The 26,620-nt window shown below is 73.7% G+C and overlaps 2 protein-coding genes across 2 annotated transcripts in view; both read right to left on the reverse strand.

Annotated features, from left to right (window-relative positions):
• Nucleotides 1-393: 393 nt before the first annotated feature.
• Nucleotides 394-24,948, reverse strand: AURANDRAFT_64201 (hypothetical protein; the record flags this gene model as incomplete). The annotated part of the gene is made up of 10 exons (XM_009038837.1): nucleotides 394-2,193; nucleotides 3,690-4,184; nucleotides 5,474-8,071; nucleotides 8,213-8,216; nucleotides 8,254-9,734; nucleotides 9,971-11,170; nucleotides 14,194-17,163; nucleotides 17,482-21,208; nucleotides 22,073-22,816; nucleotides 24,167-24,948. The coding sequence occupies 10 exons, from the start codon at nucleotides 24,946-24,948 to the stop codon at nucleotides 394-396; spliced, it is 15,801 nt and encodes a 5,266-aa protein (XP_009037085.1).
• A 489-nt stretch (nucleotides 24,949-25,437) lies between these two features.
• Nucleotides 25,438-26,620, reverse strand: part of AURANDRAFT_64202 (hypothetical protein) — a gene marked incomplete at both ends in the record, with an annotated part of 1,724 nt that continues 541 nt past the window's right edge. The window contains one exon of the mRNA XM_009038836.1: nucleotides 25,438-26,554. Within this exon, the coding sequence (XP_009037084.1) occupies nucleotides 25,438-26,554 (1,117 nt within the window). The remainder of the gene's footprint in view (nucleotides 26,555-26,620) is intronic.

Below are 26,620 nucleotides of genomic sequence, written 5' to 3' on the forward strand. Positions count from 1 at the left end.
TTGATCCTCGATGTCCTACGTTCATCGTCGATCTTCTCGCGGACGTGAGCTCCGCGGGTTCGTGGAAAAAATTCGTTCGGGAACCGTCGGTCAAACTTCTCACGCTAAGGCACCTCACTCTCGCCGGCCGCGCAACGGCGCCGCCGAGCCTCGTGCGTCTCTTTGGAACCCCGCCCCTCCGGCCCCTGGAGGGCGCGGTGCGGACCCGGTCGCAGCGCCTCAAGAGCAGCGCCGCGCGCACGCCGCTGCCCGACGAGGTGTTCGAACTTGTCCTCGCATTCTGGTCTAAGCATCCCGCGTAGAATGCCTGTAGACTGTAGCCTGGGGCGCCATGCACGTCACTAGACGACACATGGACATTGAAGATTCGATCGGCTGGCCCACAGGCGGCATTTAGGCGCGCGGCTCGACGAGCGCGACCTCGACGGCGGCGGCGCAGGGCCCCGCGGCGAGCACGGCGGAGCCGACGACGCAGAGGCCCGACGCGCCGTCGACGAGCGGCGCCGCGCCGTTTCCCGAGTGGGCGAACGCGGTCCCCGGGTCGCCCGGCGGCTTGCCGCGGCGCTCGCCGAGCCCCGCGCAGGCGCCGAGGCGCAGCGCCCCCCCGTTTGGCGGCGCGACGACGCAGCGCCAGTCCGCGTGCCACCGCGGGTCGAGCCAGAGGAGCTCGACGCCGCCCGCGCCCGCCCGCGGCCGCAGCGGCGCGAAGAGCTGAGTGGGAGAATGGGCCAAAGGCTTCGCGTGGCCGAGGCCGTGCACGGGGCCGGCGAAGAGGTCGTCGGGCGCGACCTCGGCGACGCAGGGCGCGAGCGACAGGTGGAAGGCCGCGACGTCGACGCCCTCGCGCGTCGCGACGGTCACGCACGCGCCGCCGCCGGTTTCGAGGCGCGTCGGCCGCGCGGCGTCGCCGTCGGGCCCCAGCGCCGCCGGCGGCCAGGCGCAGCGCCTCGCCATGGCCTCGGGCGCGAAGCCCGCGGCGCGGTCGGCCACGGGCGACCCGCTCCAGGGCCCGAGCACGGCGCGCGCGCGGTCCCTGAACTCGCAGTCGTGGAACGCCAGGACGCACGTGAGGTAGTTGGCCACGCTCGGCCGCCCGAAGGCCCGGATGGCCTTGTTGCCCTGGTAGTTGATGAGGCGGCCGCAGTCCGCGCCGCCCGTGGACCGGACCACGGTCTGGACCAACCGCCGCATGTCGAGGTGCTTGAACCCGCCGAAGTGGTCGCCGCAGGCGTGCTTCCCGGCGAAGCCGCAGATCTTGCGCGCCAGGAGGTGCTCCGTGTGGCCCACGTCCGTGTTGAAGAGCGTGCCGCGGTCGCCCGTGCAGCAGTAGTGGTCCACGACGTCGTCCGCGATGACTCGCTCGTCGCCGGCCGCCCCGAAGGGCCCCAGGCGCGCCGGCACGGCGGCGGCGATGGGCGCCGCGAGGCACGCGCGCTTCGGGGGCGTCGTCGTGTGGAAGGGCGAGCCGCCGTAGGCGTTGCCGAAGCACCACCACGCGCCCGCCGCGTCCATGTCCAGGAACCCGTCCGCGCGCGGCCCCGCCGGCGCGACGGCGAACTGGTCGTTGGCCGTCAGCATCCAGACGTCCGGCGTCGTCACGTGGTCCCGGGAGAAGGCCTGGAGCGGCGGCGCGGGCCGGTACCAGCAGACGTCGGACCGGGCGACGACGAAGTAGTCGTACGCGAAGCCGCGGGCCTTCCCGTAGGCGACGGCCTCCGCGCGCGCGACGGCGCGGTTCCAGAGCTGGGACCAGAGCGGCCGGTCGAAGGCGCGCATGAGCGCGACGCCCCGGCTCGCGTTGCTCAGCGACGCCCAGGGCCGCAGCGCGCCGTCCTCCCGGAAGACGTCCGCGTCCGCGGCGCCCTCGTCGCCGCCGGCGACGAACCAGCTCGTCTTCCGGGGCCGGAGCGCGGCGAGCATGGGCGCGAGCACGGACTCGGGCAGCGTGCCCGCGCGCTCCGCGATGCCGCGCGCGCCGCCGCCCCCGTGGCGCTGCGCCTCCGAGCCCTCGGTCTTCTGTATCGTCTTGTCCAGCCGCAGGAAGACGTCGACGCGCGCGCCCCGCGACGCGAGCGCGTCGACGAGGTAGCGCCGGGTGAGCACGTGCACGCGCGGCAGGAACAGCGACCGCGCGATGCCCACGATGAGCACCGCCGCGCGCGGCGACGAGACCGACGTCGGCGCCGGCGTGAGCTCGAGTCGCGGTTCCGGCGGCGCGTGCCGCGGCGGCGCTGGTTGTGGCGGTGCTTGCTGCGGTGGTGCTTGCTGCGGTGGTGCTGCGGCTTGCTGCGCCGTCGCTGCGGCTTGCTGCGCCGCCGCCGCCGCCTGCTCGCGCCGCAGCTTCGCGGCCGCCGCGGCTTGCTTGCTCCGCGACACCGCCGCCGCCTGCTGCTCGTCCCGCAGCGCCGCCGCCGCCGCCTCGCTGCGACGCTTTGACGCCTCCTCGCTCCGTCGCTTCGTCGCTGCCGCCGCCGCCTGCTCGCTCCGCAGCGTCTCGCGCAACGCGCCGAGGTCGCGCCGCAGCGCACTCGACTCAGCGATGCGCGCGGGCGCCGCCGCCGTCGGTGGTTCCGCGAGCGGCCGGCTGATGAGTATCACGCATAGCACGGCGCACGCAGCGAGGACGACGAAAGCGTTGGATCTCAAGCCCATCGCTCAGCGCTCACTGGTACGACCTGTGACAGGCTCATCGGGTACGACCTGTGACAGGCCCATCGTGCATGTCCATCGTGCTGTGGAGGTTTTGGCCAAGGTCGGCGTACCGGCGAGGGTGGTGGCCGTCGTCGGCGCCCGCGACACGAAGCTGCGGGGGCGACCCTCTCGGGCCCCTCGGCCAGCCCGCGAGGCGGAGCGGCGAGCGACGCTCGCACACCGCGGCCCACTAGAGCAGCATCACCCCAGCGTCCTTTCCCCGCTCGTCAAAGTGTCGATGACGAATGGAATGCTGCCTTCCTATAGAAAGAGAATGATACGAATTTTGCATCCTTTTGGCGCCTTCGCCGGTGCCGCCTGAGACTCGCCCGAAACCGACCGCGCGGCCCGCGCGCGCGCCCGGCGCCGCGCGACGAGCGTCCCCCGCGCGCAGGACATGGGCGGCGCCGGCCGGGGCCGCGGCGGCGGCGGCGGCGGGCGGCGGCGCGGCGGCGGCAAGGGAAAAGGCGGCGGCGTCGTCTCGAACGGCATGCCCGTGCCCGCGTTCCTCCAGCGCTACACCGAGCTCCTGCCCGGCGCGACCGGCTCGCAGGAGGGCTACGACGGCGGCGCGGACGAGGGCGCCGACGTCGTCGCCAAGTTCCTCGCGGACCGGCGGGCCGACGAGGCCGCGGACGCGGGCCCGGTCTCCGTCGCCGCCGCGCTCGAGGACGGCGCGGTCGTCGTCGACGACGACGACGACGCCGCCGCCGCCGCGCCGGCGAGGACGACGGCGGCCATCGAGCCGACCTTCCTGCCCGACGAGCGCGACGACGACGCCGCGGCGCCGGCGCCCACCTTCCACAAGCGCGCCGCGCCCGAGAAGGAGGCGAAGCCCAAAAAAAAGCGAAAGAAGCAGCAGGCGAACTTGCTGAGCTTCGCCGACGACTAAAGCTCCCTGTGTTGTGCTTTATTTAGAGCCCGGTCCAGGCCGGGTGGAAGGTCCAGGTCCGGCCCCGGGGCTGCGCCTCCGCGGGCGTGTTCTGGGGCCGCCAGACGTCGTTGGTGATGTTGTAGCCCGCGCGCTGCGTGAGCGTGCCCGTCTTCGAGGACTGGTTCTTCTGGAGGCGCTGGAAGCTGTTGGAGAAGGACGGCGTCGTCGGCGCGTGGGACCGCTGGGGCCGCACGGCCCGCGGGCCCGACGCGATGATGGTGCGCGACATGGGCCGCGGCGCCGCGAGGCTCGGCGCGACGCACGAGTCGGCGACCTCGCTGAACTGGGGGAAGACCTCGTGGGGCCCCTGGTCCGGGTCCCGCGGCCGCGCGCCCACGGGCGCGGACCGCGTCACGACCATGGGGTTCGCGGGGCTGCTGTACTTGAGGAAGAGGCTGCAGTCGCCCTCGCGCCGGGGCTGCCCGGGGAACGACCGGGGCTCCTCCTTGAAGGACTGGGTCCGCGTGATCGAGCTCCCGGCGGCGTTGAGCGTCGAGCCGAAGCTCTTCGTCGTCATCCAGTTCGTCCCGCTAAAGGCCGCGGTCCGCGACGCCATCATCTCGTGATGGTCGTAGTGCGGGGCGGTGATCATAACTGTTTGGTTGCTATAGCAGAAGCGCCTCTTTGCGTAATCGTCTAGTGAGCTCGTTCCCAGCCCGCGCGCTGCGCCCAAGTACAGGGCAGCCCGCGTCTATTGCTTTTCATAGGCGCTCCGTCAAGTTATGTTGATGCCAATGTTCCCCAAAAGTTGCCACAAAAAGCTGCTCGCGGACGCCTCGGCGCAGCGTCGTCGAACGCGTCGCACAGCGCGCAAACGATGTCCGCACCCTTCGTCGGCCACCGCGTGGAGATCACGGGCACGTCCCGCGCCGACCTCAACGGCAAGAAGGGCCTCGCCGTGCTCTACGACGACAGCAAGGGCCGCTACCGCGTCCACGTGCGCGGCCAGGACATGTACCTCAAGCCGTCCAATCTGCTCCAAGCGAAGGAACAGACCGCGCCGACGAACATGGCCGAGGCGAAGGAGTTCGCCGCCGAGGCGCTGGACGAGGTCGTCGGCCGGCTGCGCGAGGCCCTGCCCGCGGGCTTCGAGCCGCGCGACGCCGCGTTGGCCTTCGGCGGCTTCGTGCTCCTCTGGAAGACGGCGGGCCTGCTCCGCGCCGTCGCGCTCGCGATCCTCGCGGGCGCCTTCGTGCTCGGCGGCGCCGTCGACGCCTTCAAGGGCGCCGGCGGCGGCGCGGCGGGCGCCAAGGCCGCCGCGGACGCGGCCGGCTCCTTCGCGGCGACCCAGGCGTCCGCCAAGGCGGGCCGGCCCGTCACGACCCGCCAGGCCCAGTACGGCCTCGTCGCCCTCGTCGCCGTCGCCTTCGCCGTCGGGGGCCGCCGCGCCGCGCCGCCGCCCCCGCCGCCGCCGCAATTCCCGGACTACGGCGCCGCCGCCGACGGCGGCGACGGCGCGGCCGCGCCGACCGCGCGGTCCGAGGCCTACGCGCTGGGCTTCGAGGACGCCAAGGCGGGCCGGAGCTTCGGCGCGAGCCTCGCGGCCGACGACGACTACGCGGCGCCGCCGCCGGGGTCGCGCGTGCCCGCGGGCGGCGGGCCCAACGTCAACGGCCTCGGCTACGGCGCCATCGGCAAGGTTATGAGTGTCGGGATGCTCGGCAAGACCCTCTACGACCTCGGCGGCAAGCCCTGGAACCAGGCGACGGCCATGGCCAACTTCAACGCCATGCCCGTGCACAAGAAGGCCATGAACGCGTTCTTCCTCGCGCGGCTCGTCGGCCTGAGCCCCTTCTAGCGCGGCGCAAGCCTCCCTCGATAAAAAATTTAGCGCGCGTCCCAGCTCACGCGCCGGAGCGCGGCGAAGTGGGCCGCGAGGAGCGCCGCGAGCAGCGCGCACTGCGCGGCGACGCAGGCGCCGACCGTCGCGTCCTCGAAGCCGTAGGCGCGGAAGAGGGCGTCCTCGTAGCCGGAGCCGCCGAGGAGCTCGGGCCGGCCCGCGAACTCGTGGAGCACCGCGGCCTCGTAGGCCCAGCGCGGGAACGAGAGCGCGGCCGCGGCGCGCAGCGGCCGCGGCAGGCCCGGGAGCTTGACGAGGTAGCCCGCGAGGGCGACGGCCAGAAACGACGCGAGGCTGAAGAGCATGGTCGCCGCCTGGGGCGTCCGCGCGACCGCCGCGAGGCCCGCGCAGAGCGCGAAGCCGCCCGCGCCCGCGAGCCCGGCGACGCCGCTTAGCGCCGCGACGCGCCGCCCGTCGCCCCCGCCGAGCCCGCAGGCGAGCGCGACGGCGGCGGCGACCAGGAACGCGTTGCCGAACGCGAAGAGCCCGTAGACCGCGAACGTCGCCGCCGCGTAGGGCCCCGCCGCGTACGCCTTCGCCGCGCGCTCGCGCTCGAAGAGCGTCCGCTCCCCGAAGACCAGCGCCACGGACTGGACCTGGGTCATGACCACGAAGAGCAGCACGAAGAAGAGCAAACCCAGCGCGTCGTAGGACGCCGCGCAGGCGTCGCGCTCGACGTCGCGGTAGAGCGCCGCGTACGCGCCCACGACGACGAAACCGCGGCACGCGCACGCGGCCAGGTAGCCCCGCTCCCGCGCGAGGCGCGCCGCGCCGCGCGCGGCGAGCACGCGCGCCTGGGCCGGGAACGACAGCGGGAAGGGCGGGAGCGCGGCCGTCGCGGCCGCGCGCGCCGCGCGCGCCGCGTCCGTCGTCGGGCTCGCGGACGCGCGCGCGACCGCCGACCGCGCCGCGGCGCCCGCGGCCGACGCCGCGAAGGCGTCGGCGAGCGCCTCGGCGTTGAGCGCCGGCCGGCCGTCGCTCGTCGCCACCGTGCCAGCGGCGACGGCGACGGCAAAGGCCGCCGCGTCGCCGGACGACAGTCCCCGGCACGGCTCGCCCGCGAGATACGCCTCCGCGTCCCTCGCGTCCCCAAAGTAGACGACGCGCCCCGCCGCCAGGAGCAGCAGCCGGTCGAATCTCGCGAAGGCCGCCGGCGACGGCTGGTGCACCGTCGCGAGCACCGCGCGGGGATCCGCGGCCTCGGCGTCCAGCGCCTCGCCGTCCGCCAGGCGCCGCAGCCCGTCCACGACCCTCCCCGCGTTCACGCCGTCCAGGCCCGTCGTCGGCTCGTCGCAAAAAACCAACGCCGGCGCGTGGGCCACCTCGTAGGCCAGCGCGAGGCGCCGCAGCTCGCCGCCGGAGAGCTCGCCGATCGCCGCGTCGGCGCGCAACCCCCCCAGCCGCGCGAACGCGAGGAGCCGCGCCGCGCGCCGCGGCGCGTCCCGCGGTTCGACGCCCCGGAGCCGCGCGGCGTAGCGCAGCGCCAGGCCCGGCGCGAGCGTGGCCAGCGACGCGACGTGCGCGAGGTCCTGCGGCGCGTAGGCCAGCTGGCGCCGGCCGCCGTCGCACAAGGGCGCGCCGTTGTAGAGCACGGCGCCGTCGACGACGCCCCGCGTCGCGCGGCCCGCCAGCACGTCCAGCAGCGTCGTCTTCCCCGCGCCCGACGCGCCCAGGAGCGCGACGAGCTCGCCGGGCTCCGCGGCGCCGTCGCAGCCCCGCAGCAGGTGGAGCGGCGGCGCGGCGTCCCCGCGCGCCCACCGCGCGGAGACGGCGGGCACGCGGTAGTGGACGGCCGTGAAGCCCAGGGCGACGCGGCCGTCGCCCCGGGCCGCGCCGTCGCCCAGGTCCGCGAGCTCGATCGTCGCGTCCGCCGGCTCGTCGCGGTCGTCGCCGCCGTCGGGCGCGGGCGCGTCGAACCCGTCGCGCGCGCGCCGCAGCGCGCCGGCCGCGGCCCCGCGGAGCCGCGACCGCTTCACGGGCCGCCGCGGCGCCGGCGGCGCGGCGGCGAGCGCCGCGTAGACGCCGGCGAGCGCCGCGGCCCCGCAGCCGCAGAGCGCGAGCAAGCACGGCGCGAGGGGTTCCGCCGGCCGCCCGTCGCCGAAATAAAAGTCGAGGACGTCGTCGCCGCCGGGCCAGGGCCGCAGCGCCAGCGCGCAGAGCGCCTCGAAGGCGTAGCGGCAGGGCGACGCCGCCGCGAGCACCCGGAGGGGCTTCGAGAGCCCCGGCAGCGGCACGTTGAAGCCGCTGAGCGTGAGGTTCACCATCAACAGCGCCGGGAAGGCGCCGAGCGCCACGGCCGCCGACGGGCAGGCGCAGGCGAGGGCCAGCGCCGCCCAGTAGGCCGTCCACTGGAAGGCGAGGACGACCGCGTAGACCTGGCCGAAGAAGCGGAGCTTCGCGGCCGTCGGGGTTCCGCCGTCGCAGCCTCCCGTGTCCCAGAAGCCGCAGGGCTCTTCGTCGCGTCGCGTCGCGGCGTGGGCCGGCGCGGCGAGGAAGCCGAGCAGGGGCACGGCGATGGCGCTGAAGACGAGGAGCGACCCCGCCAGCAGCGGCAGCCGGCTCGCCGCGGCGACGACGGCCTCGAGCGGCGGGCTCACCGCGTCCGCCTGTGCCGAATTCAAATCTTCAACCCGACTTCAATGTGAGCGTACGCGACAGTTTCGACGCAACCTTTTCGGCTTTGCTTCGAGAACTCGACGAGAGCAATCGATTCGTCCAAAAATCAGCCGAATCGACTTCGATTTGACCGAGCTAGAGAATTCTGAAGTTTGGTCAGGACCACCCAAACCAGTGGTCGAATTCGGCACAGGCGTCCGCGTCGCGCTCGCGCGCGTAGGCCGCGCGCCGCGCGAAGAGCTGGGGGATGGCCTCGAGGGAGTTCATCGCCGCGTAGGCGACGAAGAAGAAGAGGACGGCGCAGCAGTCCTGGGCCGCGGCCGACGGGCCCGTCTCGCAGCCGCGCGCCTCCGCGGCCGCGAGGCGATCGCCTCGGAGATCGCCGACGGCGCCGAAGAGCGCGCGCGCGCCCAGGGCGATGATCGTCGGGCGAACGAGGAGGACGCCGCGCAGGTAGGCCGTGTCGCTCAAGAGCCGCCGTTTGGCCCGTTTCGCCAGGTAGAAAAGCCGCGTCGCCGCGGCCGCCAAATCGTCCCGCCAGGCCGCTCCCGGCGGCTGCGGGGTTTGCGTGTTGTACACAGCAGCATCGCAAGCGCGCAACAGGTCGTCGGCCGGGGGCGCCGACGCCGCGCAGCGCGCGGGGACGCCCCTCGCGACGGACGCGCGGACGACGAAGTCCGCGGCGTCGTCCGAACCGTTCGGCGCGTCGTCGCCGAGCCGCGCGCGCACGGCGGCCGCGGCGCCGGCGGGCGACCCGGCGTAGAGCGTGGCGCCCCCCGTGGCGAGCACGAGGACGCCGTCGAGCGCGGCCCAGCACTCGGGGGGCGGCGTGTGGATCGAGCAGGCGACGCCGAGCCTCCGGTCGCCCGACGCGAGGCTCCGGAGCACCGCGCAGAGCGCCGCGGCCGTGCGCGAGTCGAGGCCCGACGTCGGCTCGTCGATCAGGACGTGGCCGCCCGTGCCCAGCGTCGCGCAGGCCACGCTCAGCCGCCGGAGCTGCCCGCCGCTGAGGCCCTTATCTAGAGCGCCGCCGACGGCGGTGCCCGCGCACGCCTCGAGCTCGAGGTCCCGCGCGGCGCGCGCCGCGGCCCGCTGTCGCGCGGCCCGCGGCTCCCGCGGCCGCCGGAGCGCCGCGGCGATGTCCAGAGTTTCGCCGCAGGTCAGTTCCGGCGCGTGCGTCGCGCCGTCGTCCTGGGCGACGAACGCGACGGCGCGGCGGAAGCGCCGCGAGCCCGGCGCGAAGGCGAAGCCGTCGAGGGACACGGCGCCCGCGAGGACGCCGCCGCTCGCGCGGCCGCTCAGGGCCTGCAGGAACGTGCTCTTGCCCGCACCGGACGCGCCCAATATCGCTCGAAAGTCGCCGCGGCGGCACTCGAAGCGCGCGTCTAAAACCAGCGCCTTGAGGTGCGGCGGCGCGCAGCAGCCGTCGCGCAGGGACCGGCAGAGCCGCCGCGCCGCGCCGCCGACGCCGCCGCCGCGCGACAACTCCGCCCGCGGCGCGGCCACGAGGTAGCAGACGCGGTCGGCTTTGAGGAGCTCAAAGGCGTCGCCGCCGTAGGACGCCGACCGCTCCTCCGGCTCCTCGACCGTGAGGGGCTCGTAGAGGGCGTCCGACATGGTTTTCAGGAGGCGATGATCAGCTACCCGCGCAACCTTCCGAGCGCGGCCGTCATCAGCTGTGAGTTTTGGTCAACTTTGGTTGCTTTGCCTCAACATGAAGAATTGGTTGAAGTCCACCGACGCCCTTGAAACCGCAGCGCCGGGTTCGCGGGTCGTCATACAGGCTCGCGGGTCCCGACGACGAGCCAGGGCGAATTGCCGCCCTAGGGCCGCGCGTTTCGCGCGGTCGCCCTCGGGGCGGCCCCCGCGCGCGGGAGGGCGCGTCAGACGCAGAAGACGGGCTCGGAGAGCGCGAGGATGAAGATGGCGACGGCGTAGCAGGCCCCCGCGAGCTTGAAGGGCAGGACGACGGAGGGCGGCGCGTGCTCGTACTCGCGGAAGACGAAGTAGGAGTAGGCCATGGACACGAGCGAGCAGCAGGAGCCCAACGCGTAGGACGTGGACGACGCGACGTCCGCGGACGTCGTGAGGAAGTAGCAGACGAAGCCCGTGCCGATGACGATGCCCGTGGACGCGGGCACGCCGTAGACGCGGAGCGCGGCCTTCCAGTTGCCGCCGCAGAGGGCCTGGGGCTTGCCGTCGCCGTCGGCGCGCGCCTTGCCGCCGGGCGCGTGGTGCGCGAGCGCCGCCAGCGCGACGAGCGCGGCGAGGGCGAGGCACTCGCCGACCTGGAAGATGACGTAGAAGCCCCAGAGGTAGTTGCCGTCGTTGCCGCTCGACACGTCCGACGCGGCCGTGAGGAGCGGCGACCAGCCGCCGGAGAAGATGCCCACGGTGACGCAGGCGCCGAGCTCCAGCGTCCGGCGCCATCGGTCCGCCGCCGGCGGCGCGCCGGCGACGCCGTCGACGAGCAAACCCTCCTTCTCCGCCTCGGAGATCGGCGGCGGCTTCGCCGCGGACGCGAGGCTGTTCAGCAGGATGCCGACGACGGCGACGCAGACGCTGAAGCCGAGGCAGGCGCCGCGGCACGTCGACTTGTCCTCGCTGAGGGCGTAGTCGATGGACGACCCGAAGACGATGTTCGTCGTGAAGATGATCGGCGGCCCGACGCCGATGCCGATCTGCTCGATGGTCAGCGCGATGCCGCAGTCGCCCAGCGCCAGCGAGATGCCCGCCAGCAGGCTCAACGCGCCGGACGTCGTCGCCATCGACTCCAGCGCCGTCGCGACGGCGTCGGGGAAGAACACGGACACGCAGACGACGACCCAGACCGTCTGCACCAGGATCATGCCGGAGCAGAACCGCAGCGTGTCGAGGCGGCTCATGCGCCGGAGCACGGGCCACATGCCCCAGAAGACCAGCGCGCCCAGCAGCACGGGCACGACGGCCGCCGCGCCGGCGAGCTCCGTGCGGCCCGTGATGGCCTCGCCGAAGAACACGGCGATGGGCGCCACGACGGCGAGGCCGACGACGACCTTGGCGCCCAGGGAGCCGTTGGCCATGGACGACATCGCGGGCTCCTTGTTTCCCTGTCACCGAGGCGGCCCGCGGCCCTAGATTGCGACCATACTCCCGTGTAGGGCTGCGTAGGCCCTCGGACGCCAGTCAACAAATAGTGACGCTCGCTGCGTCGGGCCGGGCGGGCGCTCATGAAGGGGCAGCCCGCTGCGCGCACCGGTTGGGCTGCGGGGCGCCGCGCGCGGGGACTTCCAGTTCTTGGCCATCGGTGCGGACGTCATCTGCGGGTTGGGCGACTGTCGCGCGCGCTCGCCTCGCTTGGAGGCCTTCGGCGCGAGCCTCGAGGGGAGCTGGGCGGGTTGGCGCCCCCGGCGGTTTCGGTTTGTGGGCTTGGATGTGCCAGCGTCCATTCGTTTCTCTACCTTTTTGCGCCTGTTCAGGGTGTGCTCCCACGTGCACCTCCTCAGGTTCCGCTTGCGTGCCGCCTTGGGCCGCGCCGCCGCTGCGCGATGATCTTGCTCGCGCCTTTGCGTCGACGTCCGGCGAGTTCTTCGTCGCCCACGCCGCGGTGTCCTCCTCTTCTGCATCGGCTCTTCCTCCATTGCTGCCGCCGCTTGCCTCTGCCTCTGCCGCCGGTGCCGCTGTCGTCTCGGCCCCTGCTGCCGCTGCCGCTGTTACCTCTGTTGCCGCCGCCTCTGCTGCCTCTGCTGCCCGCCTCTGCCTCTGCCGACGCCGCCGAGACCTGTTGCCTCTGCCTCTGCTTCTGCTTCTGCTGCCGCCTCTGCTCCCGCTCGCTGGCCGGCGGGTGTCCTCTTCGGCGTGCGCCCTCGGCCTCCATTCGTGGTCCTCGAGGTGAATCGGGTTGGTCCACCCGGAGTTCCTGCTCGTTTGCGTGCGAGTGCCCTCGTTCTCAACCTCCCCCGGTCCACGGCGAGTCCGTTGAGTGTCGTCTGATGAGGCGACTCAGGAGCTGCCGCCCCGCGCCTGCTCGGTCTGGTTCCCTCCGCGGGGGTCCCTCCGCGGACCTGCCTCCCCTCCCCGGACGGACGCAGTCGGGCGCGCATCCCCTTCAATAACTTGGTCAAAAAAAGGTGTTGAGGAGAAAGATGAAATAGGTTTGTAGTTGATGCAATAGGATGGAGGAATACAGGCTGATCCGCTAGGCATTCCGCTCCTCTTTCCGCTAGGCATTCCTCGCTGCGCATTCGGCTCCTAACTTAGCAGAGCGTTGCAGCAATGTACGAGCTGCTCCTCCGAGCGCTGCTCCTGGCCGCCTTGACCACTCATGCCTTCGTCGCGCACCCGCGGCCGGCCGGTGCGCGCGCGCCGCGCCCGACGCACCGATCGCGCCCATTTCGGCCGGGCGTCGCGCTGGCCGCCGGAGGTCGAGGACCGCGCGCAGCAGACGCTGCTCCCGAACAACTTCCTCGCGCGGCGCGCCGTGCAGACGCTCCTGTTCCCGCCGCGCACGGGCCGCGACGAGGTCACCGCGAACTGGCTCCACACGGGCATGGAGCACTTCCACGGCACGCGCGGGCTCAAGGTCCCCTGGGACGACTACGTCGCGAAGCTGCTCGCGGCGGACGCGGAGGAGATCGTCGCGTCGCCGCGGAAGCACGGCGGCCGCCGCCCGAGCCCCGGGAACCCGTACGCGAAGACGCTGGAGTCGCAGTGGTTCAACTACACGGTCGACATCTTCCCGCGGGACCTCGGCGAGCGCGTCCTCTCCCTGCGCGCGGCGCTCGCCGCCGAGTGGGTCGACGACCTCGCCGCCGTCGGCCGGGGCCAGGACGAGCTCCTGCGCGCCTACCGCGACTCCGTGCGCGACGGCGAGGACCCGCTCGCGGGGCAGGTCCTGCCCGCGGCGCTCGAGGGCTTCGACACCTTCATCGGCATGGGCGAGTCGACGGCGTACCGCGGCGGCAACTACGACCTGCTGCTCCGCCTGAGCGCGCAGCAGGGCGTCCTGCGGACGCTGCGGCGGCTCGAGGGCTCCTTCGCGAAGCAGGACGCCTACTCGGCGGCCTTCCTGCGCGGCTTCTACGACGAGCGCGGCCGCTTCGACGGCGACCAGCCGAACGGCGTCGCCGACGCCTTCTTCAGGCGGCTCCTCGACGAGCCGCCGCGCGTCAAGGGGACGCTCCTCCTCGACACCGTCGCCATCGCGACGGACGTCATCGACGACCAGCTCCGCGTCGTCAACGGCTGGCGCGAGCTCCTCCCGGCCGTCGACGAGCTCAACGCGGACGTGCGCCGGCGGGCCCTCGAGGCGTCCTTCTCCACCCTCGGCTAACACGGCCGCAAAAAATGGGGATTAGGGGGGGACCTTGAGCTGCGACGCGCGGTTCTCGGCGGCGCGCACCCGCTTGAGGTTCGCCGCGGTCCGGGCGGCGTCGCGCTCCGACTGGTCGGCCCACTTGCTTGCGAGGACGCGCCGGCCCTCCGCGCGAAGCGCGCGCCTCCTTTCCGCGACCGGGACGGCCGCCCCGTGCTGCCCGGCCTTGAGCTGCGCCGCTTGTTTCTCGGCGACGTGCAGCCGTTTGAGGTTCGCGACCGAAGTCCGGGGTGCGTCGCGCTCCGCTCGCTCGGCCCTCTTGCCTTCCAGGCTGCGCATGCCCTCGGCTCGGAGCGCCCGTTTCTCTTCCTCGACAGCGAGGACCGCAAGCTCCTCCTGCCCGGCCTTCAGCTGTGCCGATTCTTCCTCGGCGACGCGCGGCCGCTCGGGCCTCGCGACGGACGCCGTAGTCGAGGAGGTTTCGAGGTGCGCCTGCTCGGCCCACGTGCTAGGCTCGACGCGCTGGGCCTTCGCTCGGATCGCGCGCCTCCTTCTTTCCGCGGGCGAGAGGCTCGCCTCCTGCTCGATCTTGAGCTGCGGCGCTTCCGCCTTGGCGACGCGCAGCCCCTCGCGGCTCGCGACAGACGCAGAAAGATCGTCATCGTTGGCCTTGAGCTGTGCTGATTGGGTGACGCACGGCCGCTCAGGCCTCGCGACGGACGCCGTAGTCGAGGAGGCTTCGAGGTGCGCCTGCTCGGCCCACGTGCTATCCTCGACGCGCTTGGCCTTCGCTCGGAGCGCACGCCTCCTTTCCGCGACCGAGAGGCTCGCCTCCTCCTGCTCGGTCTTGAGCTGCGGCGCTTCCGCCTTGGCGACGCGCGGCCCCTTGCGGCTCGCGACAGACGCAGAGAGATCGTCATCCTCGGCATTGAGCTGTGCTGATTGTTCCTCGGTGACGCGCGGCCGCTCGGGCCTCGCGACGGACGCCGCGGTCGAGGAGGTTTCGAGGTGCGCCTGCTCGGCCCACTTGCTATCCTCGACGCGCTGGGCCTTCGCTCGGATCGCGCGCCTCCTTCTTTCCGCGGCCGAGAGATTCGCCTCCTGCTCGGTCTCGAGCTGCGGCGCTTCCGCCTTGGCGACGCGCAGCCCCTCGCGGCCCGTGACAGACGCCGCGGCCGGGAGGGGCGCCTCCTGCTCCGTCGTAACCACTTGTTCCTCGGCGACGCGCAGCCGCTCGTGCCTCGCGACGGACGCCGTAGTCGAGGATGTTTCGAGGTGCGCCTGCTCGGCCCATTTGCTATCCACGACGCGCTGGGCCTTCGCTCGGAGCGCGCGCCTCCTTCTTTCCGCGGGCGAGAGGCTCGCCTCCTGCTCAGTCTCGAGCTGCGGCGCTTCCGGCTCGGCGACACGCAGCAATTCGAGGCTCGCGACAGACGCCGCGACCGGAAGGGGCGCCTCCTGCTCCGTCGTGACCACTTGTTCCTCGGTGACGCACGACCGCTCGAGGCTCGCGACGGACGCCGCGGTCCAGGCGGCTTCGCGCTCCGCCTGCTCGGTCCACTTGCTTTCCAGGACGCGGATGCCCTCCGCTCGGAGCGATCGCGTGTCGACCTTGGCCGGGAGGGGCGCCTCCTGCTCCGTCGTGACGGCTTGTTCCTCGGCGACGCGCTGCTGCTCGAAGAGCACCTCTCGCTCGGCCTCGAGCTGCGCCGCTTCCGCCTCGGCGACGCGCGCCGCCTCCGCCTCGGCGACGCGCACCCGCTCGAGGCTCGCGACGGACGCCGCGGTCCAGGCCGCTTCGCGCTCCGCCTGCTCGGACCACCGGCCCTCCAAGCTGCGCATACCCTCGGCTCGGAGCGCGCGCCGCTCCTCCTCGCCGGCGAAGAACGCCTCTTGCTCGGCCTTGAGCCGCGCCGCCTCCGCCTCGGCGACGCGCACCCGCTCGAGGCTCGCGACGGACGCCGCGGTCCAGGCGGCTTCGCGCTCCGCCTGCTCGGACCACTCGCCCTCCAAGCTGCGCATGCCCTCGGCTCGGAGCGCGCGCCGCTCCTCCTCGCCGGCGAAGAGCGCCTCTTGCTCGGCCTTGAGCCGCGCCGCCTCCGCCTCGGCGACGCGCACCCGCTCGAGGCTCGCGACGGACGCCGCGGTCCAGGCGGCTTCGCGCTCCGCCTGCTCGGTCCACTGGCCCTCCAAGCTGCGCATGCCCTCGGCTCGGAGCGCGCGCCGCTCCTCCTCGCCGGCGAAGAGCGCCTCTTGCTCGGCCTTGAGCCGCGCCGCCTCCGCCTCGGCGACGCGCACCCGTTCGAGGCTCGCGACGGACGCCGCGGTCCAGGCGGCTTCGCGCTCCGCCTGCTCGGACCACTCGCCCTCCAAGCTGCGCATGCCCTCGGCTCGGAGCGCGCGCCGCTCCTCCTCGCCGGCGAAGAGCGCCTCTTGCTCGGCCTTGAGCCGCGCCGCCTCCGCCTCGGCGACGCGCACCCGTTCGAGGCTCGCGACGGACGCCGCGGTCCAGGCGGCTTCGCGCTCCGCCTGCTCGGTCCACTGGCCCTCCAAGCTGCGCATGCCCTCGGCTCGGAGCGCGCGCCGCTCCTCCTCGCCGGCGAAGAGCGCCTCTTGCTCGGCCTTGAGCCGCGCCGCCTCCGCCTCGGCGACGCGCACCCGTTCGAGGCTCGCGACGGACGCCGCGGTCCAGGCGGCTTCGCGCTCCGCCTGCTCGGTCCACTGGCCCTCCAAGCTGCGCATGCCCTCGGCTCGGAGCGCGCGCCGCTCCTCCTCGCCGGCGAAGAGCGCCTCTTGCTCGGCCTTGAGCCGCGCCGCCTCCGCCTCGGCGACGCGCACCCGTTCGAGGCTCGCGACGGACGCCGCGGTCCAGGCGGCTTCGCGCTCCGCCTGCTCGGACCACTCGCCCTCCAAGCTGCGCATGCCCTCGGCTCGGAGCGCGCGCCGCTCCTCCTCGCCGGCGAAGAGCGCCTCTTGCTCGGCCTTGAGCCGCGCCGCCTCCGCCTCGGCGACGCGCACCCGTTCGAGGCTCGCGACGGACGCCGCGGTCCAGGCGGCTTCGCGCTCCGCCTGCTCGGACCACTCGCCCTCCAAGCTGCGCATGCCCTCGGCTCGGAGCGCGCGCCGCTCCTCCTCGCCGGCGAAGAGCGCCTCTTGCTCGGCCTTGAGCCGCGCCGCCTCCGCCTCGGCGACGCGCACCCGCTCGAGGCTCGCGACGGACGCCGCGGTCCAGGCCGCTTCGCGCTCCGCCTGCTCGGTCCACTCGCCCTCCAAGCTGCGCATGCCCTCGGCTCGGAGCGCGCGCCGCTCCTCCTCGCCGGCGAAGAGCGCCTCTTGCTCGGCCTTGAGCCGCGCCGCTTCCGCCTCGGCGACGCGCACCCGCTCGAGGCTCGCGACGGACGCCGCGGTCCAGGCGGCTTCGCGCTCCGCCTGCTCGGTCCATTGGCCCTCCAAGCTGCGCATGCCCTCGGCTCGGAGCGCGCGCCGCTCCTCCTCGCCGGCGAAGAGCGTCTCTTGCTCGGCCTTGAGCCGCGCCGCTTCCGCCTCGGCGACGCGCACCCGCTCGAGGCTCGCGACGGACGCCGCGGTCCAGGCGGCTTCGCGCTCCGCCTGCTCGGACCACTCGCCCTCCAAGCTGCGCATGCCCTCGGCTCGGAGCGCGCGCCGCTCCTCCTCGCCGGCGAAGAGCGCCTCTTGCTCGGCCTTGAGCCGCGCCGCCTCCGCCTCGGCGACGCGCACCCGCTCGAGGCTCGCGACGGACGCCGCGGTCCAGGCGGCTTCGCGCTCCGCCTGCTCAGTCCACTTGCTTTCCAGGACTCGCTGGCCCTCCGCTCGAAGCGATCGCGTATCGTCCTCGGCCGGGAAAGGCGCCTCCTGCTCGATTGTGGTCCATGAATGGGGGCTCGATTCTGGTGTCCGAAGATGTCGCGTGCGGCGGCCGGCGAGGAAGCGCTCACCGTCCGCTCGGAGCGATAGCCTCTTCTCCTCGGCAGGGAACAACTGCGGCGCTTCCTCGTCGGAGACGCGCAGCTGCTCGAGGCTTGCGACGTACGCGGCGAACCAGGCGGCTTCGCGCTCCGCCTGCTCGGCCCCCTTGCTTTCCAGGACTCGCTGGCCCTCCGCCCGGAGCGATCGCGTGTCGACCTCGGCCGGGAGAGGCGCCTCCTGCTCCGTCGTGACCGCTTCCTCCTCGGCGACGCGCAGCTGCTCGAGGTTCGCGGCGGACGCCGCGGTCCAGGCGGCTTCGCGCTCGGCCTGCTCGGCCCACTTGCTTTCGAGGACGCGCTCGCCCTCCGCTCGGAGCGATCGCGTGTCGACCTCGGCGGGCGCGGCGGGAGACGCCGCCGCCGAGCCGGAGAGCCAGTCGGGGGGCGCCTCCTGCTCCGTCGCGACAGCTTCCGCCTCGGCGACGCGCAGCTGCTCGAGGTTCGCGACGGACGCCGCGGTCCAGGCGGCTTCGCGCTCGGCCTGCTCGGCCCACTTGCTTTCGAGGACGCGCTCGCCCTCCGCTCGGAGCGATCGCGTGTCGACCTCGGCGGGCGCGGCGGAAGACGCCGCCGCCGAGCCGGAGAGCCAGTCGGGGGGCGCCTCCTGCTCCGTCGCGACAGCTTCCGCCTCGGCGACGCGCAGCTGCTCGAGGTTCGCGACGGACGCCGCGGTCCAGGCGGCTTCGCGCTCGGCCTGCTCGGCCCACTTGCTTTCGAGGACGCGCTCGCCCTCCGCTCGGAGCGATCGCGTGTCGACCTCGGCGGGTGCGGCGGAAGACGCCGCCGCCGAGCCGGAGAGCCAGTCGGGGGGCGCCTCCTGCTCCGTCGCGACAGCTTCCGCCTCGGCGACGCGCAGCTGCTCGAGGTTCGCGACGGACGCCGCGGTCCAGGCGGCTTCGAGCTCGGCGTGCTCGGCCCACTTGCTTTCGAGGACGCGCTGGACCTCCGCTCGGAGCGATCGCGTGCCGACGTCAGCCGGGAGAGGCGCCTCCTGCTCCGTCATGACCGCTTCCTCCTCGGCGACGCGCTGCTGCTCGAAGAGCGCCTCTTGCTCGGCCTTGAGCCGCGCCGCTTCCGCCTCGGCGACGCGCACCGCTTCCGCCTCGGCGACGCGCACGCGCTCGAGGCTCGCGACGGACGCCGCGGTCCAGGCCGCTTCGCGCTCCGCCTGCTCGGCCCACTCGCTTTCCAGGACGCGCTCGCCCTCCGCTCGGAGCGATCGCGTGTCGACCTTGGCCGGGAGGGGCGCCTCCTGCTCCGTCGTGACCGCTTGTTCCTCGGTGACGCGCAGCTGCTCGAAGAGCGCCTCTTGCTCGGCCTTGAGCCGCGCCGCTTCCGCCTCGGCGACGCGCACCGCTTCCGCCTCGGCGACGCGCACGCGCTCGAGGCTCGCGACGGACGCCGCGGTCCAGGCCGCTTCGAGCTCGGCGTGCTCGGCCCACTTGCTTTCGAGGACGCGCTGGACCTCCGCTCGGAGCGATCGCGTGCCGACGTCAGCCGGGAGAGGCGCCTCCTGCTCCGTCATGACCGCTTCCTCCTCGGCGACGCGCTGCTGCTCAAAGAGCGCCTCTCGCTCGGCCTCGAGCTGCGCCGCTTCCGCCTCGGCGACGCGCGCCGCCTCCGCCTCGGCGACGCGCACCCGTTCGAGGCTCGCGACGGACGCCGCGGTCCAGGCGGCTTCGCGCTCCGCCTGCTCCGTCCACTCGCCCTCCAAGCTGCGCATGCCCTCGGCCCGGAGCGCGCGTCGCTCCTCTTCGCCAGCGAAGAGCGACTCTTGCTCGGCCTTGAGCCGCGCCGCTTCCGCCTCGGCGACGCGCACGCGCTCGAGGCTGGCGACCGAAGCCGTGCGCAAGGCGTCGCGCTCCGTCTGCTCGGCCGACTCGTCGTCCAGGACACGCTCGCCCTCCGCTTTGAGCGCGCCTTTCTCGGCTTCGATTGCGAGGAGTGCCTCCTGCTCGGCCAGCCGCTCGAGGCTGGCTAGCGAAGCAGCACGCCAGGCGGCTTCGCGCTCCGCCTGCTCGGCCGCCTTCGCCGCGAGAACGCGCTCACGCTCCGCCCGGCGCACGCGCTGCCCTTCCTCGGCAGCGAGGAGCTGCGCCGCTTCCTGCTCGGCGACGCGCAGCCGCTCGAGGCTGGCTACCGAGGCCGCGCGCAAGGTGGCTTCGCGCCCCGCCTGCTCGGCCGACTTGTTGTCCAGGATTTCCTCGACAGCAGGGAGCGCCTCCTGCCCGGCCTTGAGCTGCGTAGCTTCTTCCTCGGCGACGCGCGCCCGCTCGAGGCTCGCGACGGACGCCGCGGTCCAGGCGGCTTCGCGCTCCGCCTGCTCAGCCCACTTGCTTTCGAGGACGCGCTGGCCCTCCGCTCGGAGCGATCGCGTGTCGACCTCGGCCGGGAGAGGCGCCTCCTGCTCGGCCTTGAGCTGTGCCGCTTGCTCCTCGGCGACGCGCTTCTCCGCTTCGAGTTCGAGGAGCGCCTTCTGTTCGGCCTTGAGCTTTGCCGCTTCCTCCTCGGCGACGCGCTGCCGCTGAAGGCTGGCTAGCCCCAGTTCGGCCGCCTTCTGCGCGAGGATGCCGCCGAGGCCGCCGTCACCGAGCGGCGGCGCGCGCTTGTCGAGGGGGTCCTCGACGACGATCGCGGGCTCGTCCGCCGCGTCCTCGACGATGATCGCGGGCTCGTCCGCCACGAACTCGTCGAGCTGTCCCGCTCCTTCCTCGACGATGCGCTTCGCTTCTTCCTCGGCGACGCGCTGCCGCTGGAGGCTGGCCAAGCCCAGTTCGGCCGCCTTCCGCCGAGCGGCGCCGTTCGCTTGCTCATCGGCGACGCGCTGCCGCTGGAGGCTGGCCAACCCCGGCTCGGTCGTCTTCTGCTGAGCGGTTTGCTTCACTTCCTCCTCGGCGACGCGTTGCCGCTGTAGGCTGGCTAAGCCCGGCTCGGCCGTCTTCTGCTGAGCGGCGCCGTTCGCTTCCTCCTCGGCGACGCGTTGCCGCTGGAGGCTGGCTAAGCCCAGTTCGGCCGTCTTCTGCTGAGCGGCGCCGTTCGCTTCCTCCTCGGCGACGCGCTGCCGCTGGAGGCTGGCTAGCCCCAGCGCGGCCGCCTTCTGCCGAGCGGTGCCCCCCGCTTCCTCATCGGCGACGCGCTGCCGCTGGAGGCTGGCCAAGCCCAGTTCGGCCGTCTTCTGCTGAGCGGCGCCGTTTGCTTCCTCCTCGGCGACGCGCCGCCGCTGGAGGCTGGTGAGCCCGAGGCCGCCGCCGTCGCGCGGCGCCGAGCGCTCGTCGAGGGGGTCCGCCGCGACCTCGTCGAGCGCGCCGGCGAGCGGCGGCACGTAGGCGACGCGTTCGCTGAGCGGCGACACGTAGGCCTTGGCGTTCTCAAGCCGCTTGAGGTTCGTGCCCGTGGCGGCGACCCACGCGGCCTCCCGGGAGGCCCGTCCGACGCGCCGAGCCTCGGATCGGAGCGCGGCCGCGGCCGCCCGCGCCTCGAGCTCGGCCTCGCTGGTCTCGAAGTCGAGGGAGGCGGCCTTGACGGGCTCGACGGATTCGACGACCGGCGCGAGGGCGTCGCGGTCGAGCCACGCGGCGTCCCGGAGCCGCGTCTCGCGGTCGAGCGCCGGCTGCTCGGCGACGGCGTCGCCGCGCCGCGGGAAGGGCCCCGGCTCGCGACCCGTCCGGAGGCGCTGGAGCAGCTGCATTGCGCCCGACTCCGTCCCAAAGACTTTGAAGGGGACCTCGGCCGCTCTCTCGAACGTGGAGAGGACCCCGCGCAGGGCCGTCGCGCCCAGCTCCGACGGCGGCGTCGTGAAGGCGGCGACCGCCGTGAGGAGCGCGCACAACCGCAGGCAACCCATGCCTCTGGATGCCTCTGGGCGCTCTAAGTGTATATGACGACACCCATACAACGCGGCGGAACCGGCCGCGCAGTTGCCATGGCGGAGCTCAAGCGCCGCGGAATTTGCGAACACCGCCTTCTTATTCTGACGTCGATTCGCAAGTTGTAGTTCAACCACGCGATGGGCTCGAGCGCTCGCTGTTGCTTCTGGACAATCTCAGTTAGTAAACGACGTCCATGAATGGGGGCTCGATCGTGGTGTCCGAAGCTGTCGCGTGCGGCGGCCGGGGCCCTCGAGGAAGCCGTGGTGCTTCGCTCGGAGCGACAGCCGCTTCGCCTGGGCAGGAGAGAGCTGCGGCGCTTGCGCCTCGGCGACGGCGGCGATGTGGGACGCGAAGTGGTCCTTGTTGCCGCCGACGGCGGCCGTATGGGACGCAAAGTGGTCCATGTTGCCGCTGGCGGCGGCCTTGGCCGGGGCGGCCTTGGCCGAGGCGGCCGGGGCCGCGGGGGCAGCCGCGGCGGCGGCAGTGCCGGAGAGCCAGGCGGCTCTGCGCCCCGCCTGGTCGGCCCACGTGGCACGGTCGTTGCCCGAGAAGCCAACCAAGGCGGGGGCCGCCGCGGCCGTGGGGGGCGCCGCGGCTGCGGGGGCGGCCTTGGCGGGCGCTGCAGTGGCCGTCTTGGCGACGGCCGCGCGCGTGGGGGCGGCCGCGGCGGCGGCGGTGCCGGAGAGCCAGGCGTCTCTACGCTGCGACTGCTCGGCCCACGTGCCGCGGTCCATGCCCTTGAACCCAACCAGGGCGGGAGCCGCCGCGACCGCGGGGGCGGCCGCGGCCGCGGGGGCTGCCGCGGCCGCGGGGGGTGCCGCGGCCGCGGGGGCAGCGGAAGACGCCGCCGCGGAGCCGGAGAGCCACTCGGGCCCGGACGCGGCGCCCATGGACTTGAAGTCGCGGTCCTTGCCCTTGAACGAGCCCGCCGTGGACGCGAAGTGGTCCATCGAGCCGCTGGCGGCCTTGGCCGGGGCAGCCGTGGCCGCCGGGGCGGCCGCGGGGGTGGTGGAGCCGGAGAGCCACTCGGGCTCGGACGCGGCGCCCATGGCCTTGAAGTCGCGGTCCTTGCCCTTGAACGAGCCCGCAGTGGACGCAAAGTGGTCCATCGAGCCGCTGGCGGCCTTGGCCGGGGCGGCTGTGGCCGCCGGGGCGGCCGCGGGGGTGGTGGAGCCGGAGAGCCACTCGGGCTCGGACGCGGCGCCCATGGACTTGAAGTCGCGGTCCTTGCCCTTGAACGAGCCCGCCGTGGACGCGAAGTGGTCCATCGAGCCGGTCGAGGCGGCCGGGGACGCGGCAGCAGGGGCGGCGGCCGCAGGGGCGGCCGAGCCGGAGAGCCACTCGGGGCCGGACGCGGCGCCCATGGCCTTGAAGTCGCGGTCCTTGCCCTTGAACGAGCCCGCCGTGGACGCGAAGTGGTCCATGTTGCCCGTGGAGGCCGCCGGGGACGCGGCAGCAGGGGCGGCGGCCGCAGGTGCGGCCGAGCCGGAGAGCCACTCAGGGCCGGACGCGGCGCCCATGGACTTGAAGTCGCGGTCCTTGCCCTTGAACGAGCCCGCCGTGGACGCGAAGTGGTCCATGTTGCCGCTGGCGGCGGCCTTGGCCGGCGCGGCTGTGGCCGCCGGGGCGGCCGCCGGGGCGGCGGAGCCGGAGAGCCACTCGGGGCCGGACGCGGCGCCCATGGCCTTGAAGTCGCGGTCCTTGCCCTTGAACGAGCCCGCCGTGGACGCAAAGTGGTCCATCGAGCCGGTGGAGGCCGCCGGGGACGAGGCCGCCGGGGCGGCGGCCGCGGGGGCGGCGGAGCCGGAGAGCCACTCGGGCTCGGACGCGGCGCCCATGGCCTTGAAGTCGCGGTCCTTGCCCTTGAACGAGCCGGCCGTGGACGCGAAGTGGTCCATGTTGCCGCTGGCGGCGGCCTTGGCCGGCGCGGCTGTGGCCGCCGGGGCGGCCGCCGGGGCGGCGGAGCCGGAGAGCCACTCGGGGCCGGACGCGGCGCCCATGGCCTTGAAGTCGCGGTCCTTGCCCTTGAACGAGCCCGCCGTGGACGCGAAGTGGTCCATCGAGCCGGTGGAGGCGGCCGGGGACGCGGCAGCAGGGGCGGCGGCCGCGGGGGCGGCGGAGCCGGAGAGCCACTCGGGGCCGGACGCGGCGCCCATGGCCTTGAAGTCGCGGTCCTTGCCCTTGAACGAGCCCGCCGTGGACGCGAAGTGGTCCATCGAACCGGTGGAGGCGGCCGGGGACGCGGCCGCAGGGGCGGCGGCCGCAGGGGCGGCCGAGCCGGAGAGCCACTCAGGGCCGGACGCGGCGCCCATGGACTTGAAGTCGCGGTCCTTGCCCTTGAACGAGCCCGCCGTGGACGCAAAGTGGTCCATCGAGCCGGTGGCGGCCTTGGCGGGGGCCGCCGTGGCGGGGGGCGCGGAAGACGCCGCCGCCGAGCCGGAGAGCCACTCGGGCCCGGACGCGGCGCCCATGGACTTGAAGTCGCGGTCCTTGCCCTTGAACGAGCCCGCCGTGGACGCGAAGTGGTCCATGTTGCCGGAGGCTGCGGCCTTGGCCGGCGCGGCCGCGGGGGCGACGGGCGCCGCCGTGGCGAAGGGGGTGCCCGCGAGCCAGTCGGGGCCGGACGCGGCGCCCATGGACTTGAAGTCGCGGTCCTTGCCCTTGAAGGAGCCCGCCGTGGACGCGAAGTGGTCCATGTTGCCCGTGGAAGCGGCCGGGGACGCGGCAGCAGGGGCGACGGCCGCAGGGGCGGCCGAGCCGGAGAGCCACTCGGGGCCGGACGCGGCGCCCATGGCCTTGAAGTCGCGGTCCTTGCCCTTGAACGAGCCCGCCGTGGACGCGAAGTGGTCCATCGAACCGGTGGAGGCGGCCGGGGACGCGGCAGCAGGGGCGGCGGCCGCGGGGGCGGCGGAGCCGGAGAGCCACTCGGGGCCGGACGCGGCGCCCATGGCCTTGAAGTCGCGGTCCTTGCCCTTGAACGAGCCCGCCGTGGACGCGAAGTGGTCCATGTTGCCGCTGGCGGCGGCCTTGGCCGGCGTGGCTGTGGCCGCCGGGGCGGCCGCCGGGGCGGCGGAGCCGGAGAGCCACTCAGGGCCGGACGCGGCGCCCATGGCCTTGAAGTCGCGGTCCTTGCCCTTGAACGAGCCCGCCGTGGACGCGAAGTGGTCCATCGAGCCGCTGGTGGCGGCCGCGGCCGGGGCGGCCGCTGCGACGCGCTCCTGCTCCATGCTCGCGAGCGCTTGCTCCGCGGCCGACTGCTCGCCGAGGCCGGCGACGTTGCCCGCGAGCCAGGCCGGCGCGGACGAGCCGCCCACGGCCTTGGGCTTCTCTTGCGCGAAGGTGTCCAGGGACCCGGCGGCGCGGCCACCGAGCGGCGGCACGTAGCCCTTGACGTCCTCGGCGGCCTTGCCCGCCGCGAAGTTCTTCTCGTTCTTGAGGCGCTCGAGGTTCGCGACCTTGACCGCGATCCACGCGGCCTCCCACGCGGCCTGCTCGGCCTCCGCGTCGTTCACGAGGCGGCCGTCGGCGCGGATCGCGTCGAGGGCCGCCCGCGCGGCGACCTCGGCCTCGTCGTTGGACTGACCGTCAAGTCCAGCGACTGACTGCTGTTCTTCGAGCCACGCGGCGCGCAGGCCCTCGAGGGCCCGTTTCGTCGTCGGCGCGTTGTTCTGGAAGGCGGCGACGCCTGCGCTGAGCGCGCACAGTCGCAGCCAGGCCATTCGTAGCTGTCCCGAAGCGGATGCAGAACGGAACACCTTCAAGCCTGAGCGGTCGATGACATCAGTCACAAATCGTACGTACGCGTTGCCGCAAAGTTGCCCTCAACCTGGTGTCTCTGTCACGAGCTGCGCGGCTCGGGGGGCACCCACCGACGCGCAATGGCGCAAGAGAGTCGCCTTGCGGCTATTCGACACAAACATCGGCCACAACCAGAGGGCGTGCAGTCCCACATGAGCGACGGGGTCGTCGCCGCGGTGGTCGCCGAAGTGCTTCCCGCTGGCGGTTGGTCAACGTGGCAGGCGCCGTTTCTCGGTTGGTTTATACGGCTATATTAGCATGGTCGGGTGGGGGGTCCACGCTAAGGGTACAGGGGGGGGGTGCCGCGCGCTCGGGCCTGAGGCCGTCGCCACGCGGACCTGGGCCGTCTCGGGAGGTGGGCGTCGAAGGCGGCGATCGAAGGTGGCGGCGTGGGAGCGATTTTCTCGTACCTACACCGAGAGCCAGGACGGCGTCGAAGCGCCGCCCTTGGCTTTGGCGCCGTCTTTGCGGCCGACCGTTTTTTTGAGCCAGGCCAGCGCGCCCGCTCCCGAGGCGGAGGAGGAGTCGCCCCAGGCGGCGGACGCGAGCGACTGCGTCGCCGCAGGAGCGGACGAAGCCGGCGCGGACGAACTCCAGTCGCGGTCCTTGCCGACGAAGGCGCCCGCCGTCGACGCGAAGTGATCCATCGAGCCGCCAGCGGGAGCGGCCGCGGCCGCGGGGGCCGCCGCAGGGGCGACCGCGGCCGAAGGGGCGGCGGCCGCGGGGGCGGCCGAGCCGGAGAGCCAGTCGGGGCCGGACGAGGCGCCCATGGACTTGAAGTCGCGGTCCTTGCCCTTGAACGAGCCCGCCGTGGACGCGAAGTGGTCCATGTTGCCCGTGGAGGCCGCCGGGGACGCGACCGCGGCCGCGGGGGCGGCGGCCGCGGGGGCGGCCGAGCCGGAGAGCCAGTCGGGGCCGGACGAGGCGCCCATGGACTTGAAGTCGCGGTCCTTGCCCTTGAACGAGCCCGCCGTGGACGCGAAGTGGTCCATGTTGCCCGTGGAGGCCGCCGGGGACGCGACCGCGGCCGCGGGGGCGGCGGCCGCGGGGGCGGCCGAGCCGGAGAGCCAGTCGGGGCCAGACGAGGCGCCCATGGACTTGAAGTCGCGGTCCTTGCCCTTGAACGAGCCCGCCGTGGACGCGAAGTGGTCCATGTTGCCCGTGGAGGCCGCCGGGGACGCGACCGCGGCCGCGGGGGCGGCCGAGCCGGAGAGCCAGCTGGGGCCGGAAGCGGCGCCCATGGACTTGAAGTCGCGGTCCTTGCCCTTGAACGAGCCCGCCGTGGACGCGAAGTGGTCCATGTTGCCCGTGGAGGCCGCCGGGGACGCGACCGCGGCCGCGGGGGCGGCGGCCGCGGGGGCGGCCGAGCCGGAGAGCCAGTCGGGGCCAGACGAGGCGCCCATGGACTTGAAGTCGCGGTCCTTGCCCTTGAACGAGCCCGCCGTGGACGCGAAGTGGTCCATGTTGCCCGTGGAGGCCGCCGGGGACGCGACCGCGGCCGCGGGGGCGGCCGAGCCGGAGAGCCAGCTGGGGCCGGAAGCGGCGCCCATGGACTTGAAGTCGCGGTCCTTGCCCTTGAACGAGCCCGCCGTG

Source organism: Aureococcus anophagefferens (genome assembly GCF_000186865.1).
Source record: "Aureococcus anophagefferens unplaced genomic scaffold AURANscaffold_9, whole genome shotgun sequence".
NCBI lineage: Eukaryota > Pelagophyceae > Pelagomonadales > Pelagomonadaceae > Aureococcus > Aureococcus anophagefferens.